Source organism: Gymnogyps californianus, chromosome 4 (assembly GCF_018139145.2).
Source record: "Gymnogyps californianus isolate 813 chromosome 4, ASM1813914v2, whole genome shotgun sequence".
Classification (NCBI taxonomy): domain Eukaryota; kingdom Metazoa; phylum Chordata; class Aves; order Accipitriformes; family Cathartidae; genus Gymnogyps; species Gymnogyps californianus.
The window spans coordinates 57,064,337-57,083,131 of record NC_059474.1 but is presented as its reverse complement, the minus strand read 5'-3'; the positions used below and the strand labels follow the sequence as shown (position 1 = coordinate 57,083,131).

General features: G+C 39.2%; 1 protein-coding gene across 1 annotated transcript in view; it reads left to right on the top strand.

The window, feature by feature from the left end:
* The first annotated feature begins 1,535 nt into the window (after positions 1 to 1,535).
* TACR3 (tachykinin receptor 3) overlaps positions 1,536 to 18,795 on the top strand; it is a 39,787-nt gene continuing 22,527 nt past the window's right edge. Inside the window, exons 1-3 of the mRNA XM_050896264.1 lie at positions 1,536 to 1,629; positions 1,868 to 2,324; positions 17,423 to 17,611. Of these exons, the coding sequence (XP_050752221.1) occupies positions 1,536 to 1,629; positions 1,868 to 2,324; positions 17,423 to 17,611 (740 nt within the window). The remainder of the gene's footprint in view (positions 1,630 to 1,867; positions 2,325 to 17,422; positions 17,612 to 18,795) is intronic.

Here is an 18,795-nt window from a genome sequence, read left to right as displayed (position 1 = left end):
CTGGGGAAACAGCGTGTGAACTACTATTCCCTTCTGCAGACTCACCTCCAGGGAGAGGGTGAAAGACAATGCAGATGGAAGATGTGGGACTCGAAATGGAACTGTGGGATTAACTCCAGTGGTTTTCCTGTGACAAGGACCTGCAGCGTATGGGTAGGTTCTAGACATGCTGTAGCAAAGGGTGGTTTTCAGCAGAGCTTCTAAGCCTGGGGTGGGCTGCTGCTTGGGATCGTGTCAGCTGGTAAGAACTGAGAAGCATATAGAAACAGCCACAATTGCAGTCATTCAAATTAAAACTGCAGTGAAGACCTGACAATTAAAGTGCAGACACTACTTCCACTGGGTAAATACAGCAGGGAGGAAGTGGCACACAGGAATATTTGATATTTGTATGAAGCTTTTGTTTAAAAAAATGTAGAATGTGTCATTGCTGATAGGGGTATTGAATAGCTCCCACTGCTGTGATACAGTTGAAATCTCTGCTGATGACAAGTAGTAGCTCTAAATTGTTGAAGCATGCAGCAGATCAGCACTAAAACACATTTTCTCCCTAAAGACTGCAGCCTATTGAATAACAAAGGTTTGCTAGTTGAAGTCCCTTGCAATCAACCCTTGCATAAAGCATGCATTCCCAATGCCAGCTGTTGTTAACATATTAACAATGAAACTGATTTCTTGGATGTGAAAATATCAGGTGTTAAATTTCCTCATTTACCCTTTTCTACCAGTATAGAAATCACTGCATATAAAAACATTGTTTGGTCAAAATAATAAGAGCACTAAGTGTGGAATAAATGCTAATAAGTAAAAGAACTAAAAAAAATTTTTTTTCAAAGATACAAAGAAAACAAACCCCTACCATTTTACCCATATTTAAGGACATCTATGTTTAGGGCTGCATAGTGTTTCAACAAAAGTCAGTGTCTGCTGAACATGCAAATGGCTTTACAGGCACCAAAGTTAGTGCTGTAAGAAAAAGGGAGTCACATTTTAATTTTATAAATGTTTCTTGATGTCATTTACATATTACAGATTGAAAAGTGAAATTAGGGAGCAGAAGGATGTATTTCTTTATCTGAAAGAGGTCACTATTCCAAATCTGCAGTTAACAGAATGGTTAAAAGGAAAGCGTGTACTAAATGAAAAGACAGCAGCAAAAAAGCAGATCTGAATTCATCTGGAATAAATTCATGAATTCATCTGGAAACAGCTTTAATAAAAAGCAGTCTCAGTCCTGGGATGTTCAAGTAAGCCAGCTCATTAGCCCTGCAAAGACAGGGCAAAGACTATTTAAAAAGGAAGCACAATAATGAAACTTAAAGAAAGGCAATATAAAACAAATCTCTCAACAAAAACGAGACGAGAATTCATTTTCCCCGTGGTGCTCTCCACAGCTCCTGAAAGTGCCTGCTGCTGGCAATGAATGAAATAAAAGGGGAGGAGGGAGAAGAGAGAGAGAGAGGTGTTATCTTACCAGCCGACGGAGCTTATCGCTCCACTCCCTTCATGACGCTGGGAGCTCACAAGCCTATAAAATGTGCCTTGGCTTCCAGTCCCCTTCTCCTTCAGCAAAACCAAAAGCAAGAGGTGGCCATACAGAGGAGGAATGGCATGCTGTTCTACCCAGAGGTAGCTCTCCTGTCTCAGCTGGTACAGCATTTCTAACAGTTTGAACAGTGTAGCCAAAGCTTTTTCTGACAGATCTCTCCTCCCCTGTACCTGCTCTGCTGCCTTACTTCCTTTTTTCTTTCTTTCCTCTTCTTACCTCTTGGTGGGGATTTTGGACGGTTGGGAGAGGGAGGTGGGAAAGGCACATCATTCCTGGAAGAGAGGAGAGGAACATCCAAGATGACTTCTGTCCCCACAGCCAACTGGAACGTGAGCATGAGCAGCAGGTGGAACATGAGCCTTGGTGCAGCAGGCGATCCCTGGGAACAGGCACTGGGAGCACCAGCTGGAAATGCTTCTCCCCCTGTAGCATCCTCAGCAGCCAACTTCTCCAACCAGTTTGTGCAACCCTCTTGGCGCATTGCCCTGTGGTCTCTGGCTTATGGTGGTGTGGTGGCAGTGGCTGTTTTTGGAAATCTCATTGTCATCTGGATTATCCTGGCTCACAAGCGCATGAGGACAGTGACCAACTACTTCTTGGTGAACCTGGCCTTCTCCGATGCCTCCATGGCTGCTTTCAATACTCTCATCAACTTCATCTACGCGCTGCACAGCGAGTGGTACTTTGGAGAGGCTTACTGCCGCTTCCACAACTTCTTCCCAATCACAGCTGTCTTCGCCAGCATCTACTCCATGACAGCGATAGCTGTGGACAGGTGAGAAAAGAGAGGAAAAGTTTAGGGGTGAGAGATTGAGATCAGATTCTCTGCTGAAACAAAAACACAGAGATAACAATTATGAAGTCATGAAAGGCAGAGCCCTCAATAGTTCATGGATTGTGCTCCTCTGTGCTTCTCTAAGATCTCTCCCTAACACACTTTTTCTCCCTGTCTTTGGTCTTTCTCCTTCAGCCTTTCATTGGTTTTACTCTCTTGCTTTCTTTTACAACAAACACTTCCTCTCTCTGTTTGACTTCAGCTGCTCTCTGTGCTCCACCTTTTAATGCTAATTCTGTAACAGCAGCCATTGCTCAGGGTTTTGCTTCCCCACCTGTGAAAACAGTATCTGCCCCTCAGCGAATGTCATCTAATTCATACTGATAAGGAGTTGTAGAAATTGTGTGTGAAGGGAGGGGATTTCAAATTTCCCTCGTCTTTGTATTTCGGCAGCTGGCAGAGGCATTTGCCTCCTCCTCAGAAATCACTTCAGACTCTGTTTTTAATAGCTCTTCTCATAGACAGCTCTGAGCTGCTTGGTTCCTCCTGATTTTTAACTAATGAGACTATTTATGTTGCCATCTGTGCATATCCGGAGGTCTGGTAAGAACATGGTTTCAAAGTGCTTGATTTTTTTCTGATTACTTGCAGCAAAACAAGCCTTTGTGACTGTGAAAGAAAACTGGACAGGGAAAAACTTTACCTTTGTGCTCTTGACAATAATGGAACAGGATAGCTCTAGTCTCCATAGAGTAAAGGGGAGATGTAGTTGTCAGATTTCCAACAGAGATGCTTTGATGGACCATCTTTCTCAGAAGGTGCTGTGAGTCTCCCCTAGGAAATGCTCCTTTCTTTGTCATCATTTTCACATTTGCTGTACTGGAAAGATAACTTGTCCCATGCTTTAGAAATCCAATAAATTCCTGAATTTTCATTCAGAAAAACAGATTGCTTTGTACTTCAGATCTTTTATTCCATTTAGCAATGCACTGAAATTACTCACAAAACTCCTTTCTACATATTCAAATCACGTTATGCATCTTGCCTGAATTGACTTGGCAGAATTGCAGCACATTCTGATGATGGTAGTTAAGATTTTATAAGGTTCAATCCATCTTCTGAAAAGTTATTTCTCATTTCCAGGTGCAAAGATTGGGAAAGATGTTGCTGTACCTTTTATCTGTGCTGTGGACAAGTTCATAATAATGCTTTTCTGTTGGCCCTACTAATTGCAAATTTTAGGTGACATTCTCAGCCCGATGCATTTCTGTTCCGTAAAGCTAAAAATGAAAGAGAAAATGAGATTCTTAGCAACTCTTCTACCTCTTTGCTCTGGGGATGGGTGAAGACAGGAGGAAATCAGTACACTTTCTTCCTGCCAGTGATGTATCTTGTTCCCATTACTTCCCATTAATAAAGGAGTAGGTAGTGTAAAACCAGTGATACTATCTTTAACCAGGCAAAGATTTCTTCCATTGTCAATTTGGTTTAGCTTAAGATTCTCATCTAGCTTGAGGTTTTCAGAAAGATAAAAGGTTTTTAGTTGATGCTGAGTATTTAACTGTTATTGCTGCAGCTGATCATGTCATTAGCTGAGCAGTTACTAGGATGCTCTGAGTAAGGTTTTTTCATTTTTCTGACAAAAACATCCACAGAGATGTAGTACTTACTACCTTGAAAGTTCCTAAATTTATGCTAGGAAACTGGAAACAAAGATGAATACAGTTCCTTGGGAATCCAAAGGGTGCATTTTGGGAGTGAGTAAAGAAGAACTCTGCTCCACACTGACTGAAGTGCAAAGGTCAGATACAAATATACTGGAAATGTTTTCCTTGGTTTAGCAATGTGAGACACTGGTACTGAGAAGTGAGTCAATTACTACTGTTATTCACTCTGATCTATTTGTTGTCTGAAAATCCCCTGAAGAAATCACAAGTCCCACGCCACCACATCTTCCAAGCTCACCTGCCCCCAAAGACAAATCCCTTCCCTTGGGAGGAGCACAGTGAACAATGCCACAGCTGTGTTCAGGTGAGCTCTCTGTAGTACCAAGGAGCATCATGTAGTACAAACAGAAGAGCAGTCTATCCCTCCTTCCCTATTCACACTGCTGTTCCTTTTCCTTTTATACCAAATCACACCCGATGCATTCAGTACCTTTAACCATTTCCTGGCTACCTCTGCAGAACACTTCTGCAAAGTCAAGAGGAAAACTGAGGGCCAAAGTGAATCCCAAGGAATGTCCTTGGATGTACAGACTGCCCTATTCCAGGGCACAGATCTGCTGGGTGGATATTTTTTAAAACTTCAGTTCCCATTTGCCTTCTGTAAAAGTTCAGCCAGTGCTTCAGACAGGACACTCTGCTTTAGTTTTGACCCAGTAAACTCATCCTTACACATTCATGTTCATTTAAAAATAATTTTTAAAAAGCTACAAATTAGGATAAAGCTACTGAGGGAACTGAAATGATGGGATCGTATCAGATGATTTTCCAGTAGAAATTGTTAACATCTCAAAATACTGAAAGGTCATGGGTTGCAACTCACTAAAAAGTATGTTGCGATATGCTCCATTGATCGTTTTAGAACGTCCAAATGTTCACAGAGTATGAATGAGTCACTGTGATTCTAGACATCACTGAGGAGAGGTCACGGGCAGTACATGTCTCCTTTCACACCTGATTCTGTAGGCCATGTTGTCTAAGTTGTGTGCACTGTGAAATTACTGGACTGACACAGACTTCTGTGGAGTAGGCGGTTCCTGCAGTGTGCTGCATCTGGAGCTGAGGATGAAAGTATCCAAGACTGCTGTATGACCACCTGGTCATTGAACATAGACTCAAATTTATGTGGGTTTATTCACACTTCTGACCACCCCTTCCTGGTGGTCTTTTCCCCCTGCCTTCTGCTTCTTTTCCAACAGGCTGTTTGCTGTCTCCTGCAGAGATGCCACAGGTAGCTTTAACCAAGCCAGCTCAAGTATCAGAAGCAGCACAGATTTTACACGGTATTGCTTCATACGCATTCATTCATCCGTTCTTCTGCAGCTCATGCTGCCCAGTACCATAGTTACATTGCCTCCAGTGCTCACTATAGTTCCTTTAGCTACCTTATGGGGATAAACTTTTAAAATAGCCTAAGATAAACTGAATAGGGGATAGTTCTGGAGCCAATATGCCCTTGCCACTGGCCAGTGCATGATCCTAAAGGGTCATGTGTCTTCACTCCATCTGTGACTACTGGCTGTGGTACAGTTCTTGGACATATTAAAGACAGTAACTGAGGCAGAATTTAAGCCATCTGGCCCTGGCCACTGAAGACCCACTGTCCCTTCCTACTAGTTCTTAGAATGCAAAAGAGGTGGTTCGTGTATGCTGGCAATTAATTTCCAATCCCAAGATTGCCTCATTATACAACCAGTTCTGTGTGTAGTCCTAGAAATTCTCTGCAGATATCTGATGGCTAAAGTGGAAGTTTGGAGATGTAGCAATATAGCCTAAAATAACATGCCTTCAGTAGAGCACTTAGTATATTTTTATGCATTTTTTCCTGTTATTAGCACATCTACAGTATGACTTTCTCAGTTATTGTTCTCTCAGCAATTCCATAGTGATTTCCTCATTTCAACAAGTTTAACTCTTTGTAAAAGCAACTGCTCTGGAATTAAACAATGTATTCTAACAGTGATGGTGAGTAGTTGCTGATCCTATTCAGATCTTAGCAATTCTTTTCTTCCTAGTACGCAAGCAAACTTTTGGTCTTTGAAGAGCTATTACATATATATTAGATTTCTTTATACGCAAAAGTAATTGAAAAGAATGACATATATATGCCAATATTTCATACAAATGTAAATAAAATTACGTTTATGATACACCAATGTTCTGCATTACTGCAAAACAGCCTACAAGGCTTACTGCTGCTCAGCACGGGTCAACATAATAGCATCAAAAAGACCTACATAACTTTTTTTTAACGAATTATTAGGAAAGATAAAAACAATGGATTTAACCTAATCCTTTCTAAAGATCAGGTTCTGCCAAATGTTACCCAGCTATCCTAGCCCTATACTCTGCAAAAATCCCAGCCCATTTTTCAGTTCAGCTACTTGCAGAGTCAAAGGTATTGCAATAGAAGAATGACAAAATAAAGTCCAATGTTAAAGAGAATTCCACTTTCATGCACTTTTTTTTAATCACAAAACTTTCCTCACATGTTGTGTTGATGTAAACTCTGGAGCTGTTACAATTTGCTGCCTCAGTGAGCCATTAATAAAGTCCAATAATTAACTTCAAATCAGGAGATTATCAAAGTAAATCACCATTTTTAAAACTTAAAACTTAATCATGTCCCAAAGTCCCATTATGATTTCAATAACTTCATCTTTTTCCCCTTTTTTTGTCCTTCTGATAGAATGAAATGCCCTTTCTTTTGACCTACAGGCAGATATAGAACTTTATTCTATATTTGTCTAGTCCAATAGAGCTGTTATGAAACTTCCTATTTGTATTTACTCCGCAGAACTGTGTCTGTGACTCTATTTTTAGAAGGAATAAGGCTATTAAAATTAGAGCTAAAAGACAGGTATTAGCACTCTTACCTCTGGTACTCCAGACAGCTCACTTAAGTGTGACTACACAGCATCATGTTGTTGACATGGATAACATGTTGACATCAGGATGGATGTTTTTAAAAATTTGATTGAAAAATCAAATAAACAAACAATTTGCAGCAGAATAAGAATCAGAATCCAAGAGCCATGGGCCCAGCTTTCTCTTTCCCAATACCCTTACGCTCACTTTGCTGAACACCAGGCTCAAAATCAAATTAAGCTTCACTAATAAAAGATTAGATAATTAGAGAATCTCCATGTTTCAGAATATGATTGATTCTTGTTATTAGCAGTCTCTGTTTCCTTTTGGTTGCCGTTCTCATTTCTTTTTAATAAGCTTTCTCAAGTTTTTATAGCTCCCCATTTTTAAATGAAACACTACCATAGCAGCTTTTTTGTTTCTGCAGAGATGTTAAAACCAGTCATACTCTAGACACTACTTAAAGAATAACAACATTTAAGCCTGACCATATACAGTGTTCAGGACCAACTCAAGAGCTCCTTGTTTACTTTGGGTTTCTCCTCGTAAATGCTCCATAGAGCAGTCATTAATGTTGACCAAGAATATATTTTATGTCTGCACAAAAGTCACTGATATCTTCTATTATTATTGCATTACCTGCTATCACAGCCTTTCTAATTTCGTTTGGCATGTCACCATTGTTACTGTGAATTAGCTGAGTGTATAATCCTGAAGTTTATTTTTTCAGAGGCATGCTTGGAGTTTCAAACCATAAAATTCTATGTTATTCATGAATACATTTCTTTTACCTGACTTGATTTTAAACTACATTTAACATTCTGTTTTATTCCTTCTCTTGTACAATCCCTCTTTTTTATGAACCTTAGTATTACAGTGTTACATTCCTCCTACCTAGTTTCTAGTATGCCTATTACACCAATATCCTTACTCAAAACTTGTCATTCTAGTTTCCCACCTTATTTCTTAGACTTCTGTCTACAGAGGCACACATATACTGGGTCAGTTTTCTATTTTTCTGTGACATTGTTCAGTTACTGATAGCTGTTAATAATCCCTCTATACACTTATTAGACTCCAGCATAAGTAATATGGTACAAGCTTGTAGCAGAAGAGAGTTACGAGGCATAAATACGATTCAATTTATCAAATGAAACCTAAATTCATCATGTGTACACACTCAGATCCTCAAAATATCACTTAGGCTCTTCATTCTCTTCAAGTGTATGCTGTAAGAGCAGTTATTATTGTCACAAAGTAGTACCACAAGCGCTATAAATGAATCTGTTACTGAAATTCTGAAGTAGGCAGTTGGCACACTGAAAAATGTGTTATCTTTCCAGTAGAATACACTTTGGTATCTGTCTCTGCATGTGTTCCTACTCCTGGGACAAATTGCTCAAGGCCTTCATGTGCCATAAACATTTTAAACTGATACTCCTGCCAAACTATACACAGCCATCTTTGATGTAGAATAACATTATCTGAATTGGGAGTTAGGTATCTGTTACCTGTCCTGTGTGCTCAGAAACACTGAAGTATAGGGAAACGTGTATGTGAAAAAACGATCTCAAATATGTCTAACAGGTTAGGATATGGAGTGTACAGGGCATGACCCTATGTTGTGGTCATATGGTAGAGGCGTCAGCAAAAAGATGTGCACCAAGAAGATGTATACTGATACTTGCATTCTTGTACATATGCTTGGTACCAAGTGTTTTGTGGTTGGCTCACCAGTGAATAGAGAAGGTTGAAGCAATGGCAGGCAGGAAACCTGCATCTCCCAGCGAGCTGCCATCCCCTGCACAGAGCTCAGCCCAAACAGAACTGTGGCCTTTGGCCCCTCTCTCACTCCCCTTCTCTCAAACTCTGTTGTCTCAAAGTAAATGGTTTCCATGTAAAAGAAGAGAGAATTTGCACTGAAGACCAGGGAGAGAGATATGAACATAAGAACAAGAAAAACAAAAAGCTAGATAGATTTCTCTTCAGGTTTCTTGTACTTTACAGGCTATTTTCCCCAGACAGATCTCCCCCTCATATCTGAGAACATTTTCATCCAGAGAAATGGATGAAGGGAGTTTCTGTAAACTCATTGTGCTGTTTTTTCCACAAGATGTCATTTTATTGTTAGTTAGCTTTATGTGCCTCTGGTGTCACATAACTATACAAAACTCTATCATCTGCCCTACCCCCAAACTAAAGTTCAATACAGCTTTTTTTCCAAACTAATGGATGACTTCATAATCATGACTTCATGAATCAGCCTTGGTCACTGCATATCATGAAGGGAAAAATGCAAGATACGCTTTTAAAATTATCACTATTATTACTATTATTACTTTGCCAGTCAAACTATAGAATTCAAATAGGAAATCCCTTCCCCATTTCTCTGTGTTTCCCAACTTGTATTTTAAGATGAAGCACATCATATTTCTGAATTCCAGTATCTCGGCTTCCCTCTGAAAAATACTAGTCCTCAGAACTGGAGAGAAAAAGTTGAAGAGGAGAGCGTTAAGGGTTCAAAAATCAAGAGGTGAAACATAAATGATTTTCTGGGTTTGACAATTCTCTTTCTTTCTTTCTGAGAAAAGAGGTGGAATAGTTTCTGCAGAACATCCTGATGCAATGGCTACAAGATTCAGACTGTCAGAGACATAGGAAAAATAATCCATTTCTTGCTATGGTACAAACTCATAATGATCAGGCAAAAAGACACCATCTTTTTGGTTTTTGGTCAAAATTCATGTCAGAATTATGTTATCGATAACATACTGAGACAGTTTGGGAATAAATATAGGCATAACAGGTATTTTTTCCCTCTTGGTTTTGCATTGAGTAAATATTCTATTTAACAAGCTGCTTTCAAAAGATGCAGTGAAAAAAATGAGGTTGATACACCAGTATCTTGAGGAGTATAAGCAACATTTACAACAGTGACTAGCCCCAAGTCTTCTTATTTCAGGCAGGAAACAACATCTGACAAGTTCGAACCATATGTTCAAATGAGAAGTTCATTTTAGACAGAGTCTTAGCCTTAAATACATTTTCTTAGTGCCCTTATTTATAGCTTAATGAAAACTATTAAAAGATGTGTCTGTGGTTTACTATGTAATGTAGCCTGCAGTACTTTTCAAAGATAGTCAAGGGTTGGGTTTTTTTGTTTTCTTTTTTTTTCTTGAATATTATTGCCTGTATGCATATATTTCTGACGGATTTACCAACCAGGAGAGAAATTTGTATCATTCACATATTTGTGCTTCCCTAAAATAAAATTATTTCAAAATAACTGCAGAAACAAGAAGAGAGCCATTCAGATGACAGTGTCAGAAATGTAAGCAATAACAGAGTGGGTTGTAGTCTGTGCAGGTGGAGCTGGTTTTGCAGACTTTGCATCGACATTGGTCCTTGATAGCCCAGGTAGATTGTATTCAAAGAACAGGAGAAACAGAAGCCCTTCTGTCAGGGGAAATCAGTTAGTCCATCATTTTATGAGACAGACCAAAGGAAAGTGTTATCCCTTTTCTATCAATATGCATAGGTATAGAATACATTGTGTAAAACCAATTACATACTTATAAAATCTAGCCCATTGTCAGTTACCAAAATGTTCCTCAAGTAGAAAGCATTGCACTGTTTATGAGAACTCAGCTATACTGAAGAATTTCAATATTCTTGTTTTAAGGTTTCTGTTAAGATGTACCCAAAAGCAAGGCATTGACGCTAGTCCTGATTTCAGAAAAACTGCAGTGTTACCCCCTGCTCAAAGCATGACAGCCATTCACCAAGAGCAGCACATGTGCCTCTGGGTAAATCAAGGCCAAGTTATCCTTCTGGGATATTGCCCACTGATCTCTCAAATGTACAACGTTTGTTTTTCTATCATGCTGTCATACACGCTTTATGCTGTCAGCTTTAAGGTGATCACTGAGTAACAGTAACGTCGTTCACTGTAGAGCCTTCTGGACACCAAAACCAGTCTTAATCAACAGTCAGAGACAGTCCTACAAAAACGCCTGTAGCCACTCTTCCTGCAGAGAAAATCAGTCTAAATTAATGAATGCAGACCATTCCCACAAGAAAAGACGGAGCCTTGCACTAGTAGGTAGAAGATAAAGAACGCAAAAGTTAAAGATTTGGTTTTCATCATACAAAAAATGCCTCTAAAATCTCACAGTTCATTCCATCCTCTTTAGTATACTGTATCTACCTTACAGAGACATTTTGTAGGATTTTCCACAGCAATGTTTTAAATAAGGGCAGGGAATCATAGCGATTTCCCTACCTAAGGTTCTTAATTACTGTTTGATTCCAAATACAAAGTTTCAAAACCAGCTTCTGTTTTGAGGGAATAACAGCATCTGTTCCTTCACGAAGGAAGTGCACTCTGCTGTCTGCTGTTGACAAGCCGCTTACATGCAAGCATTATGATTTTCTCTCAGTCTCTTCCTTTGTCAAGTCGCAATTTCCTGTTACAATCTGGGGCTGAACTGATTACTTTTGTTCCCATTTGAGTTTATAAACACACTGTAAACAGGTGAAACAAATCACTTAGGATGATTAAAGGGTTCCAACTGTGTTTCCAGATGGGCATTTGTAGGATCCAATTTTGAACATTGTTTTGTTTTAAAAATGTCTTATGTATCTTTGCTACAATTTTCTAAATAATGTGTTAAAGAGGGAAGATTTTCCTGCCTGTATGAGTCAGTGTATGCTGTTTTACAAAAAGATAAATTAAGATTATTTTTTTATCTTTTCTACTGTCAGGACCATAATACACAAACTTCAAAAGCTTTTACAGTACTTAACGGCTATTTGTCTCTTACGTTATTTGCAAACTCTAACAGAGCTACATGATTATGCTGTCATTATAACCACTGGCTTAACGACTTTATCAATGTTATTCAAATGAGGACTTTCTCTATTATTGTTTCAGAGAAAACAGATTTTCTTGATTTGATGAACCCAAGAAACAAGTACCAAACAGTAAATTGTAGACTCCAGTCAAACTGAGCAGTTCTGAAGGAAACTAGATCTATTCTGACCCCAGCAGATAAGAGAACAGTCTTGAAGGAAAAGAGCAATGCAGCAAGCACACCATGATGCACCAGCCATTATGTCTTGCAGACTGACTGATTTCTCATTAAGTTCAATGGAAAGACTCTTGCTGACTTCAGCAGTAATTAGCTAGGGACAAAGACTAACACAAGCCAAAGCTGGAAGAAAAGTGATGACAGTGGGATATAGCATGATCACAATAAACAAAATCATGTACTAATGATTCTAGTGCTGAAACTAAAGCGCTACCTAAAAATGCTTTAGAGTAATACATAGAACATGGTGCAGATGTTGAATAATCCACGTTTTTGCAAGCGTTGGCTTGAGTCTCTACCTGCACATATTTACAAATTCCTAAATGTGCATATTCCATCTTATAATTATATTCCAAGTGTTAGTGTTTATGTTGGATGGGGTAATAATGGTTTCTGCTTGTTGTGATAAATGAGCATAATAAGTTAATTCTTTTCAGTTGATATGTAGTTTGGATTCAGCATCCCTGCTTTACTGTGTGGAACAAGCTATCTGTGGCATTATCAGCAGCTCCCACTGGAGTGAGAAAACATTAGAAGTTCGATCCTGAAATCAAACAACCTCAGTGAGAGTTCAGAGCCCTTTGTTTGGCAGGGGACCCCATCGCTCCAGCCTGGTGACTGACTGAACAGTAAATGTCCAAAGACTGCAAAGCAAATTGGCACAGCATCCCACTGAATAATGTTTGTGTGGCTACAGAACGCTTTTCAGCAGTGTAACAAGACTTCAGTTGCTTGTAGCCACTATAAATCCTCCTTCAGCTCAAATGCCTACCATCTTTTAGTGTCCTTAGAGACAGAGGTGTGGGGAGGTCCAAGGTCTGTGTATAAATATCACAGAACACGGTGGACCTATGAGGGCCTCAGCACTCGCCACTTTCACTGACTTCAGAAGGACTGCAGAACTTCAGGCCACTTGAAAGAACAGTGGAGAAGCAGAACAGTCATTAAGACAGATGACATCAGAGCATCAGACAAGTCCAGCTCTTCCCCTTGCATGCAGTTTATGGTTGGCTGATCACAGACAGAACAACTCTTTGGGAGTTCTCTCCCAAAAGAGAGAACTCTCTCCAGAGTTCTCCTTTTGCCTCTCTCCAGAGGCAAAAGGGCTTGCCACCACAGAGCCCTACTGTTAAAACCTGGTGCTTTTCTACCAGTTCTACTTACCTTGGAATCTCTGGTCCACTAGGGCTGATTTTTCTCATACGTCTTTTGCCTTTACATCACCCTAGTTTCCTTTCTTATTCTCTCCTCTCTCAACACAATTTCTATCTACTGTTATTCTACAATTCTCCTTTCTTTGCTTCTCCTCCTATTAGTTTCTCATTAGTCTTGTTTCACTTCTATTCCGAGTTTTGCATTCAGAAAACTGTTCCTCCGTCTCAGTTCCTTTGCTTTTGCTCCAGATCCTGTATCTCATCATTCTCCCTTTCATTCCTGGCCTACTCACACGATCGTCTTTTTTCTACACCATGTTCAGCACCATTCAGTGCACAATTCAGACAGCATGTCTGCTGCTCCCCCTTGTAACTGGCACTTTGCCATACAAAATACATGTAAGGGTATCAAACAGAGTAAGGAAATGAGCCCTAATGACAGAGCTACACCATGAAAGATGACAGACAGTTGTCAGCCGTGGGTAATTGGAATATATAGGGGCAATATCCTGCATCATACATACATATTATCCCATATTTAGCCTCCTCACCTCTCTAATTTTCTGAGCAACATCTAAGCATGGAACCTCTAGCCTGTGCTAGCAGGAGCTTTCATTCCTGATGGAAACACCCTGGCCAAAATGGACTGAGATCAAAGGCAAGGACCAACTGAAAAACAGCTACTGCTCCTTCAGGTTGAGGCTAAAGACACAGACAAACAACTTACCACCCTTAGGTACCAGTAATGGCAAGATAACATTTCCAGCAAACAAAATTATAGGCAGAGTGGCTAAGCCTCCTTTGCAAATGACAGCTAACAGTGCAGGAAGGACTCAATTCTCTTCTGCGCTTCTTTTGGCTACAGAGATTAACGTCCAGAGACAGATCAACTACGGAGGTGTTTTTTAACCTGCAGCTGAGAGTCATTCCACATTTTCCACTATCCTTAATTATGGCAATGATGGCTTCTCTAGGAAAATGCTACCAAATTTATATGACAAATTTGAGTGAGTGTAACAATTGCAGCTATAAAGCAGTATCTCACTATGTTAATTAAGCAATTTTGTTTCTAAGAAAAGCCACTTAGAGAACAAGTTAGATACTTCATTGTAATTGTTAGTGTACTGGCAAATTAGAATAAATTAGATTTGTTATCAAAGGCTCAGCAGAAGGGAGCTGTCAATACTCTCTGGTCAGTTAAGTCCTTCCTGCACAAAGGCATTATTGAGGGAATGGTCAAGGCTCCTCCACCTCCTCCCCATCTTGTTCGTTAGAATGACTGCCTGCTACGTTTTTGTAATCCATCTTGTGCAAAAGCTAGGCTGTTGGCTTATCACTCAAATTTCAACAAGACAGACAAGTAGCCTGCTTTTCATTTGATCCTTGTCCTTTGACTTACCTCACTCAGACAGCCAATAGTTAAAATTTCCATCAGTACAGCTGTATGAGTCATTTCATACAAACAATCCACATCTTTAAAGGGCAGTCACCAGACAGGGAGATAAAACAACAGAATTTTATCTTAGCCAAAGAGAATTACTGCTGGTACCTATTGGGAATAAGAATAATATAGCTGGGAATAAGAGTAATGTGAATGCAATAGAAATCTGACAATAGCACATAAAATAATGTCAATGTGCAATCTGAAGAAAACTAGCAATTGAAAGGAATGATTCCAAGCTAGGCGGAGATGCCTTAAGAGTCCCACAAGTATGTGAAAATGATAATTTGTTTATGGATTATCACTTACTACAGGTAAAGATCATCAAGCATTTTGGACAGTATCTGGCAGCCCACACTTGAGCCAGCCCATTTGAAAGACAGGACTCATGACTATAAACTTATCTTCATTATCAAGTTGTATTTACTCTTTGGAGGAGAAGGGAACTAGGGGGTAGAGGGCAACAATCCAACTGATGTATATTTTCATGAGATCTGCTGCTCTGTCAGGATAAGACACTCAGCACTCGAATACAGCTATTTCATAGTTAGTATGTAATACCCAAACCACCAGTTTAGCTGAAAAAAACAAAAAGCAGGTAAAGGAGAGGGGAACTAATTACCCTGTGGGAAAAATCTATCTTTATATGAGGTAGAAATGTAGAGAAAGAGTAGATTAAGAGCCATAGTACATCTTTTACTTATTGCAATTCCTTTGGGAGGTATAAATGACACAAGGAGGGAAGCAATACTGGAAAGTTCTGAAAATATTTTCTTTACACATGTAGGCTGGAATAGGTGTGGTTTGACTTTCTAACTGTATTTAAAACCTGAAACAGACAGGGACAAGGACAGTTACTAGGCCTGAAGACTGGAGACCTACAATGGACACAAAGGGGACCTTTAGGACATCACTGATGTACTCCAATTATCTTGTCAGAGGTGATCAGAAAACGACATGTGTACTGTGAAAGAGAGTGAAAGTATATGGGCCATAATTATTCTTTGGCGATGAGTTTGCTTCTTCCAGAATTAGTACTAATCCCTGTGACTGATGACAAACTGTTGAAACTGATCCAGACATTCTCCTAGAAATTTGGAAAACTCTCATTAGTAAAACATTCAGGCTGGTTTTCATATTCATCCCACTTTCCTATCTGCTTCAGGTGTTTTCATATAATATGAAAATAAAAAAACCAAGGAAACACAGAAAAGAATATTTTAATTTTGTTAGTTTCCTTTTGACTTGCCCTAGTTATTCCTGAGGAGCTTCTAAATCATTGCTATTCTAATTCTGATTTCAGAAAAGCAATGGTTTGGGAAACACAGTGTAGAATGTCAACGCTACCAATGACTGCAGAAGGGCAGATCTTCAGTTTCCTGAGTAAGCACAGATACACTGAATACTTCCATGGAAACTTCTTGATTTAAATTGCTCATCCGTTAACTCCTACATTAACTTACAAACAGCATTGTGTTTCAATCATGAATAAAAGGATTTTTTAATGTACTGTGGGAAACCTCTGGATATGAAGCAAAATATTAATGTATTTCCTTGTGTTGTTTTGGAAAACATTAGGATGTCAGATTAAAGAGCATGTAGTTAGTTATTCAGTATGCTATATCAGTAACACAATATGGACATACATATAGCCAGTATCTCCCTGGTTTTACGGAAGTACAAAGATTTCTTTAAATGTGATTCTGGCTGATACTGATCAGCATTCCCGCTAATAGTGGAAGAAATTTTGAATAGTGTTCCTATTTAATTAATATGATTAATGATTTTGCAAGTCATTATTTGGTCACTGTTAAATGAAACAAAATAGTGTAATCAAGGAATTTGGTGGAAAATAAGTTAATTCAGAGTTTAGCCCAGAAATCAAAGCAGTAGTCATGCTAAGAAAAACGTGAAAAACACATGAAGTATGTGATATGGAGTATATAAAATACAAAATTTCCGTCTCCCTTGTTCCTTGCATCTGTAACAGAGATCAAAAGACAGAAAACAAGACTTGTTTTTCTTTTACGGTCTATCTTGATGCCTTCCTGTTGCTCCTTTTTCCTAAGCTTTTAAATTGTAATTACTTAGAGTAAACTGTTTAGTGATTTTTTGCATGTTCTTCTAAAGTTATCAGTATATATGGATTGCCAATACAATTATAGGGCAGCAAGAAGAATGCTATCCTACCTGAGAACACAGGAACTGAGAAAGCAAATGAGATGTTTTCATGCTTTATGCATCTATTTCTCTTGGTGCTTTTATCGCTTCTACATTGCCCAAGGACATGCTCATATGGCTCCTCTCAGTCTCTGTATGAACCAGTTGCAGCCTGGGGCTCTTTGGCAGACAATCCAAAGCCGGTCTACATCTACTGAAATAAATGCATGTGGACTTATCAGGTTCCTGGAGCTTTTGGACAGATGACTAATAATCCTGACAGCTTGGCTGTTAATTTTTTAATTAGAGATAAACCCTGTACTATGTAGCAGAGTAACAGAGGATCCAGCTGTATTGTTGCTTTTCAATCAGGTTGTGCAGTAACAGGATTAACTAACTCTTTGAGAAATAGTTGCTCTATTGGTACACATATGGTTAACCGGTATCCCACAGCTTTTAAATAATATTCAATGAACCTTCTTTTTGTTCCAGCACTGCCTTCATGGAGGCTGAACTACCCAAAGAGAACAACGCCATCAGAACTCCAGGAAGACAAATATCTCTGCTTTTATCCTTCTCCCAACCCTAAGCTTTGGTTGATTCTAGATACATCCTAATCTCTGAAGGTTTCTTATGCACAGGTTTTTGCTTTCTTTTACAGATACATGGCCATTATTGATCCCTTGAAACCTAGGCTCTCTGCAACTGCTACCAAGGTGGTCATTGGGAGCATATGGATTTTGGCGTTCCTGTTGGCCTTTCCCCAGTGCCTATACTCCATAACCAAGGTGATGCCTGGGAGAACTCTTTGCTATGTAGCATGGCCAGGTGGTCCAAAACAGCATTTTACGTAAGCTTTTGTTCTTTTAAACTTGTGCATGGTGGTGTCTACACTTGCAATGGACTTGCCAAAAGCTGTAGAGTATCGTGCGGATACTCTACATGCAGAATAACTAACAGCATTGATCATTAAGAAATGTGAAGGAAGTTTTCTAAGCTAGGAAGATAGAGCATTTTAAGTGATAAATGGAACACATATATTCTCTTCCACTTCTATGTGTGTTCTCCACCCCATGCTGCATGTTTACCATCATTGCTTCACTTAAGATGGCTACTTCTATACAGAGAGAGATGGTCAGAAATGGGGACAGAACATGCAATTCAAAGCAAGCTTCCTTTTCATCCTAATTGGGAAAACAAGTATTTCCAGCCTTTCCTTGTCCTAATCAGATTTTTTTCTCTGGATCTCTTCATGAGAGGGTTGGATTTTCCCACTTCATTCTGTTACACTACCACAATTACTTATCCCAGATATCAGTCCAAATAAGAAAATTGTAAAACCTATAACTGGTTCCAGTTTCTGAAAGTGTAGAATAACAGTAAGTTAAATTGAATATAACCTATTTTCCCCTCTGGCAGAATTAGGAATAAGTGGTTACCTGGCCATAGAAACATTATCTGCCCTTTCATGTCTTCATTGGCATTTAAGATGAACTCTGTGTTCAAGGCTGAAAGCCTGTGTAACCATCCAGCATCAAATTTGACCTTTTGCTCTCTTTCAGGCAAGTGAAAAAGGCCCTGGTCATATATAATTTTTATCACTTCAGAAGCCATGCACAGATATTTCTCTTGAGGGCAGTAAGGTCACTCTCAGTGACGGCTGGGGATTCTTCACTGATCATTCACTGGGATTTTATCTGAAGATGGCATTTAACCAGGAACTAACAGGAGGCAAAAGAAGTTATCTGTTTCCCCCAGTGCTTACATCAGCAGCGATGACTATGTTGCACATAGGCGACAGATCTGCTATATGAAGTACATTGGGTAACACAGGACACTTATCAGGGCCTTTATATAAATATACCATTTAAATACTTATTTTCCTCTTTCATTTATGGTCCAGACTAGAGCTCAAAATGCCTAGCTTGCCCTTAGGATACTTGGCTGTGCAATAATTAAATCAACTCAGCTAGTTAGGACAAACATACCTTACTCTGCAGTCAGTAATCATGATAACTATAGAGTCATTCTTAA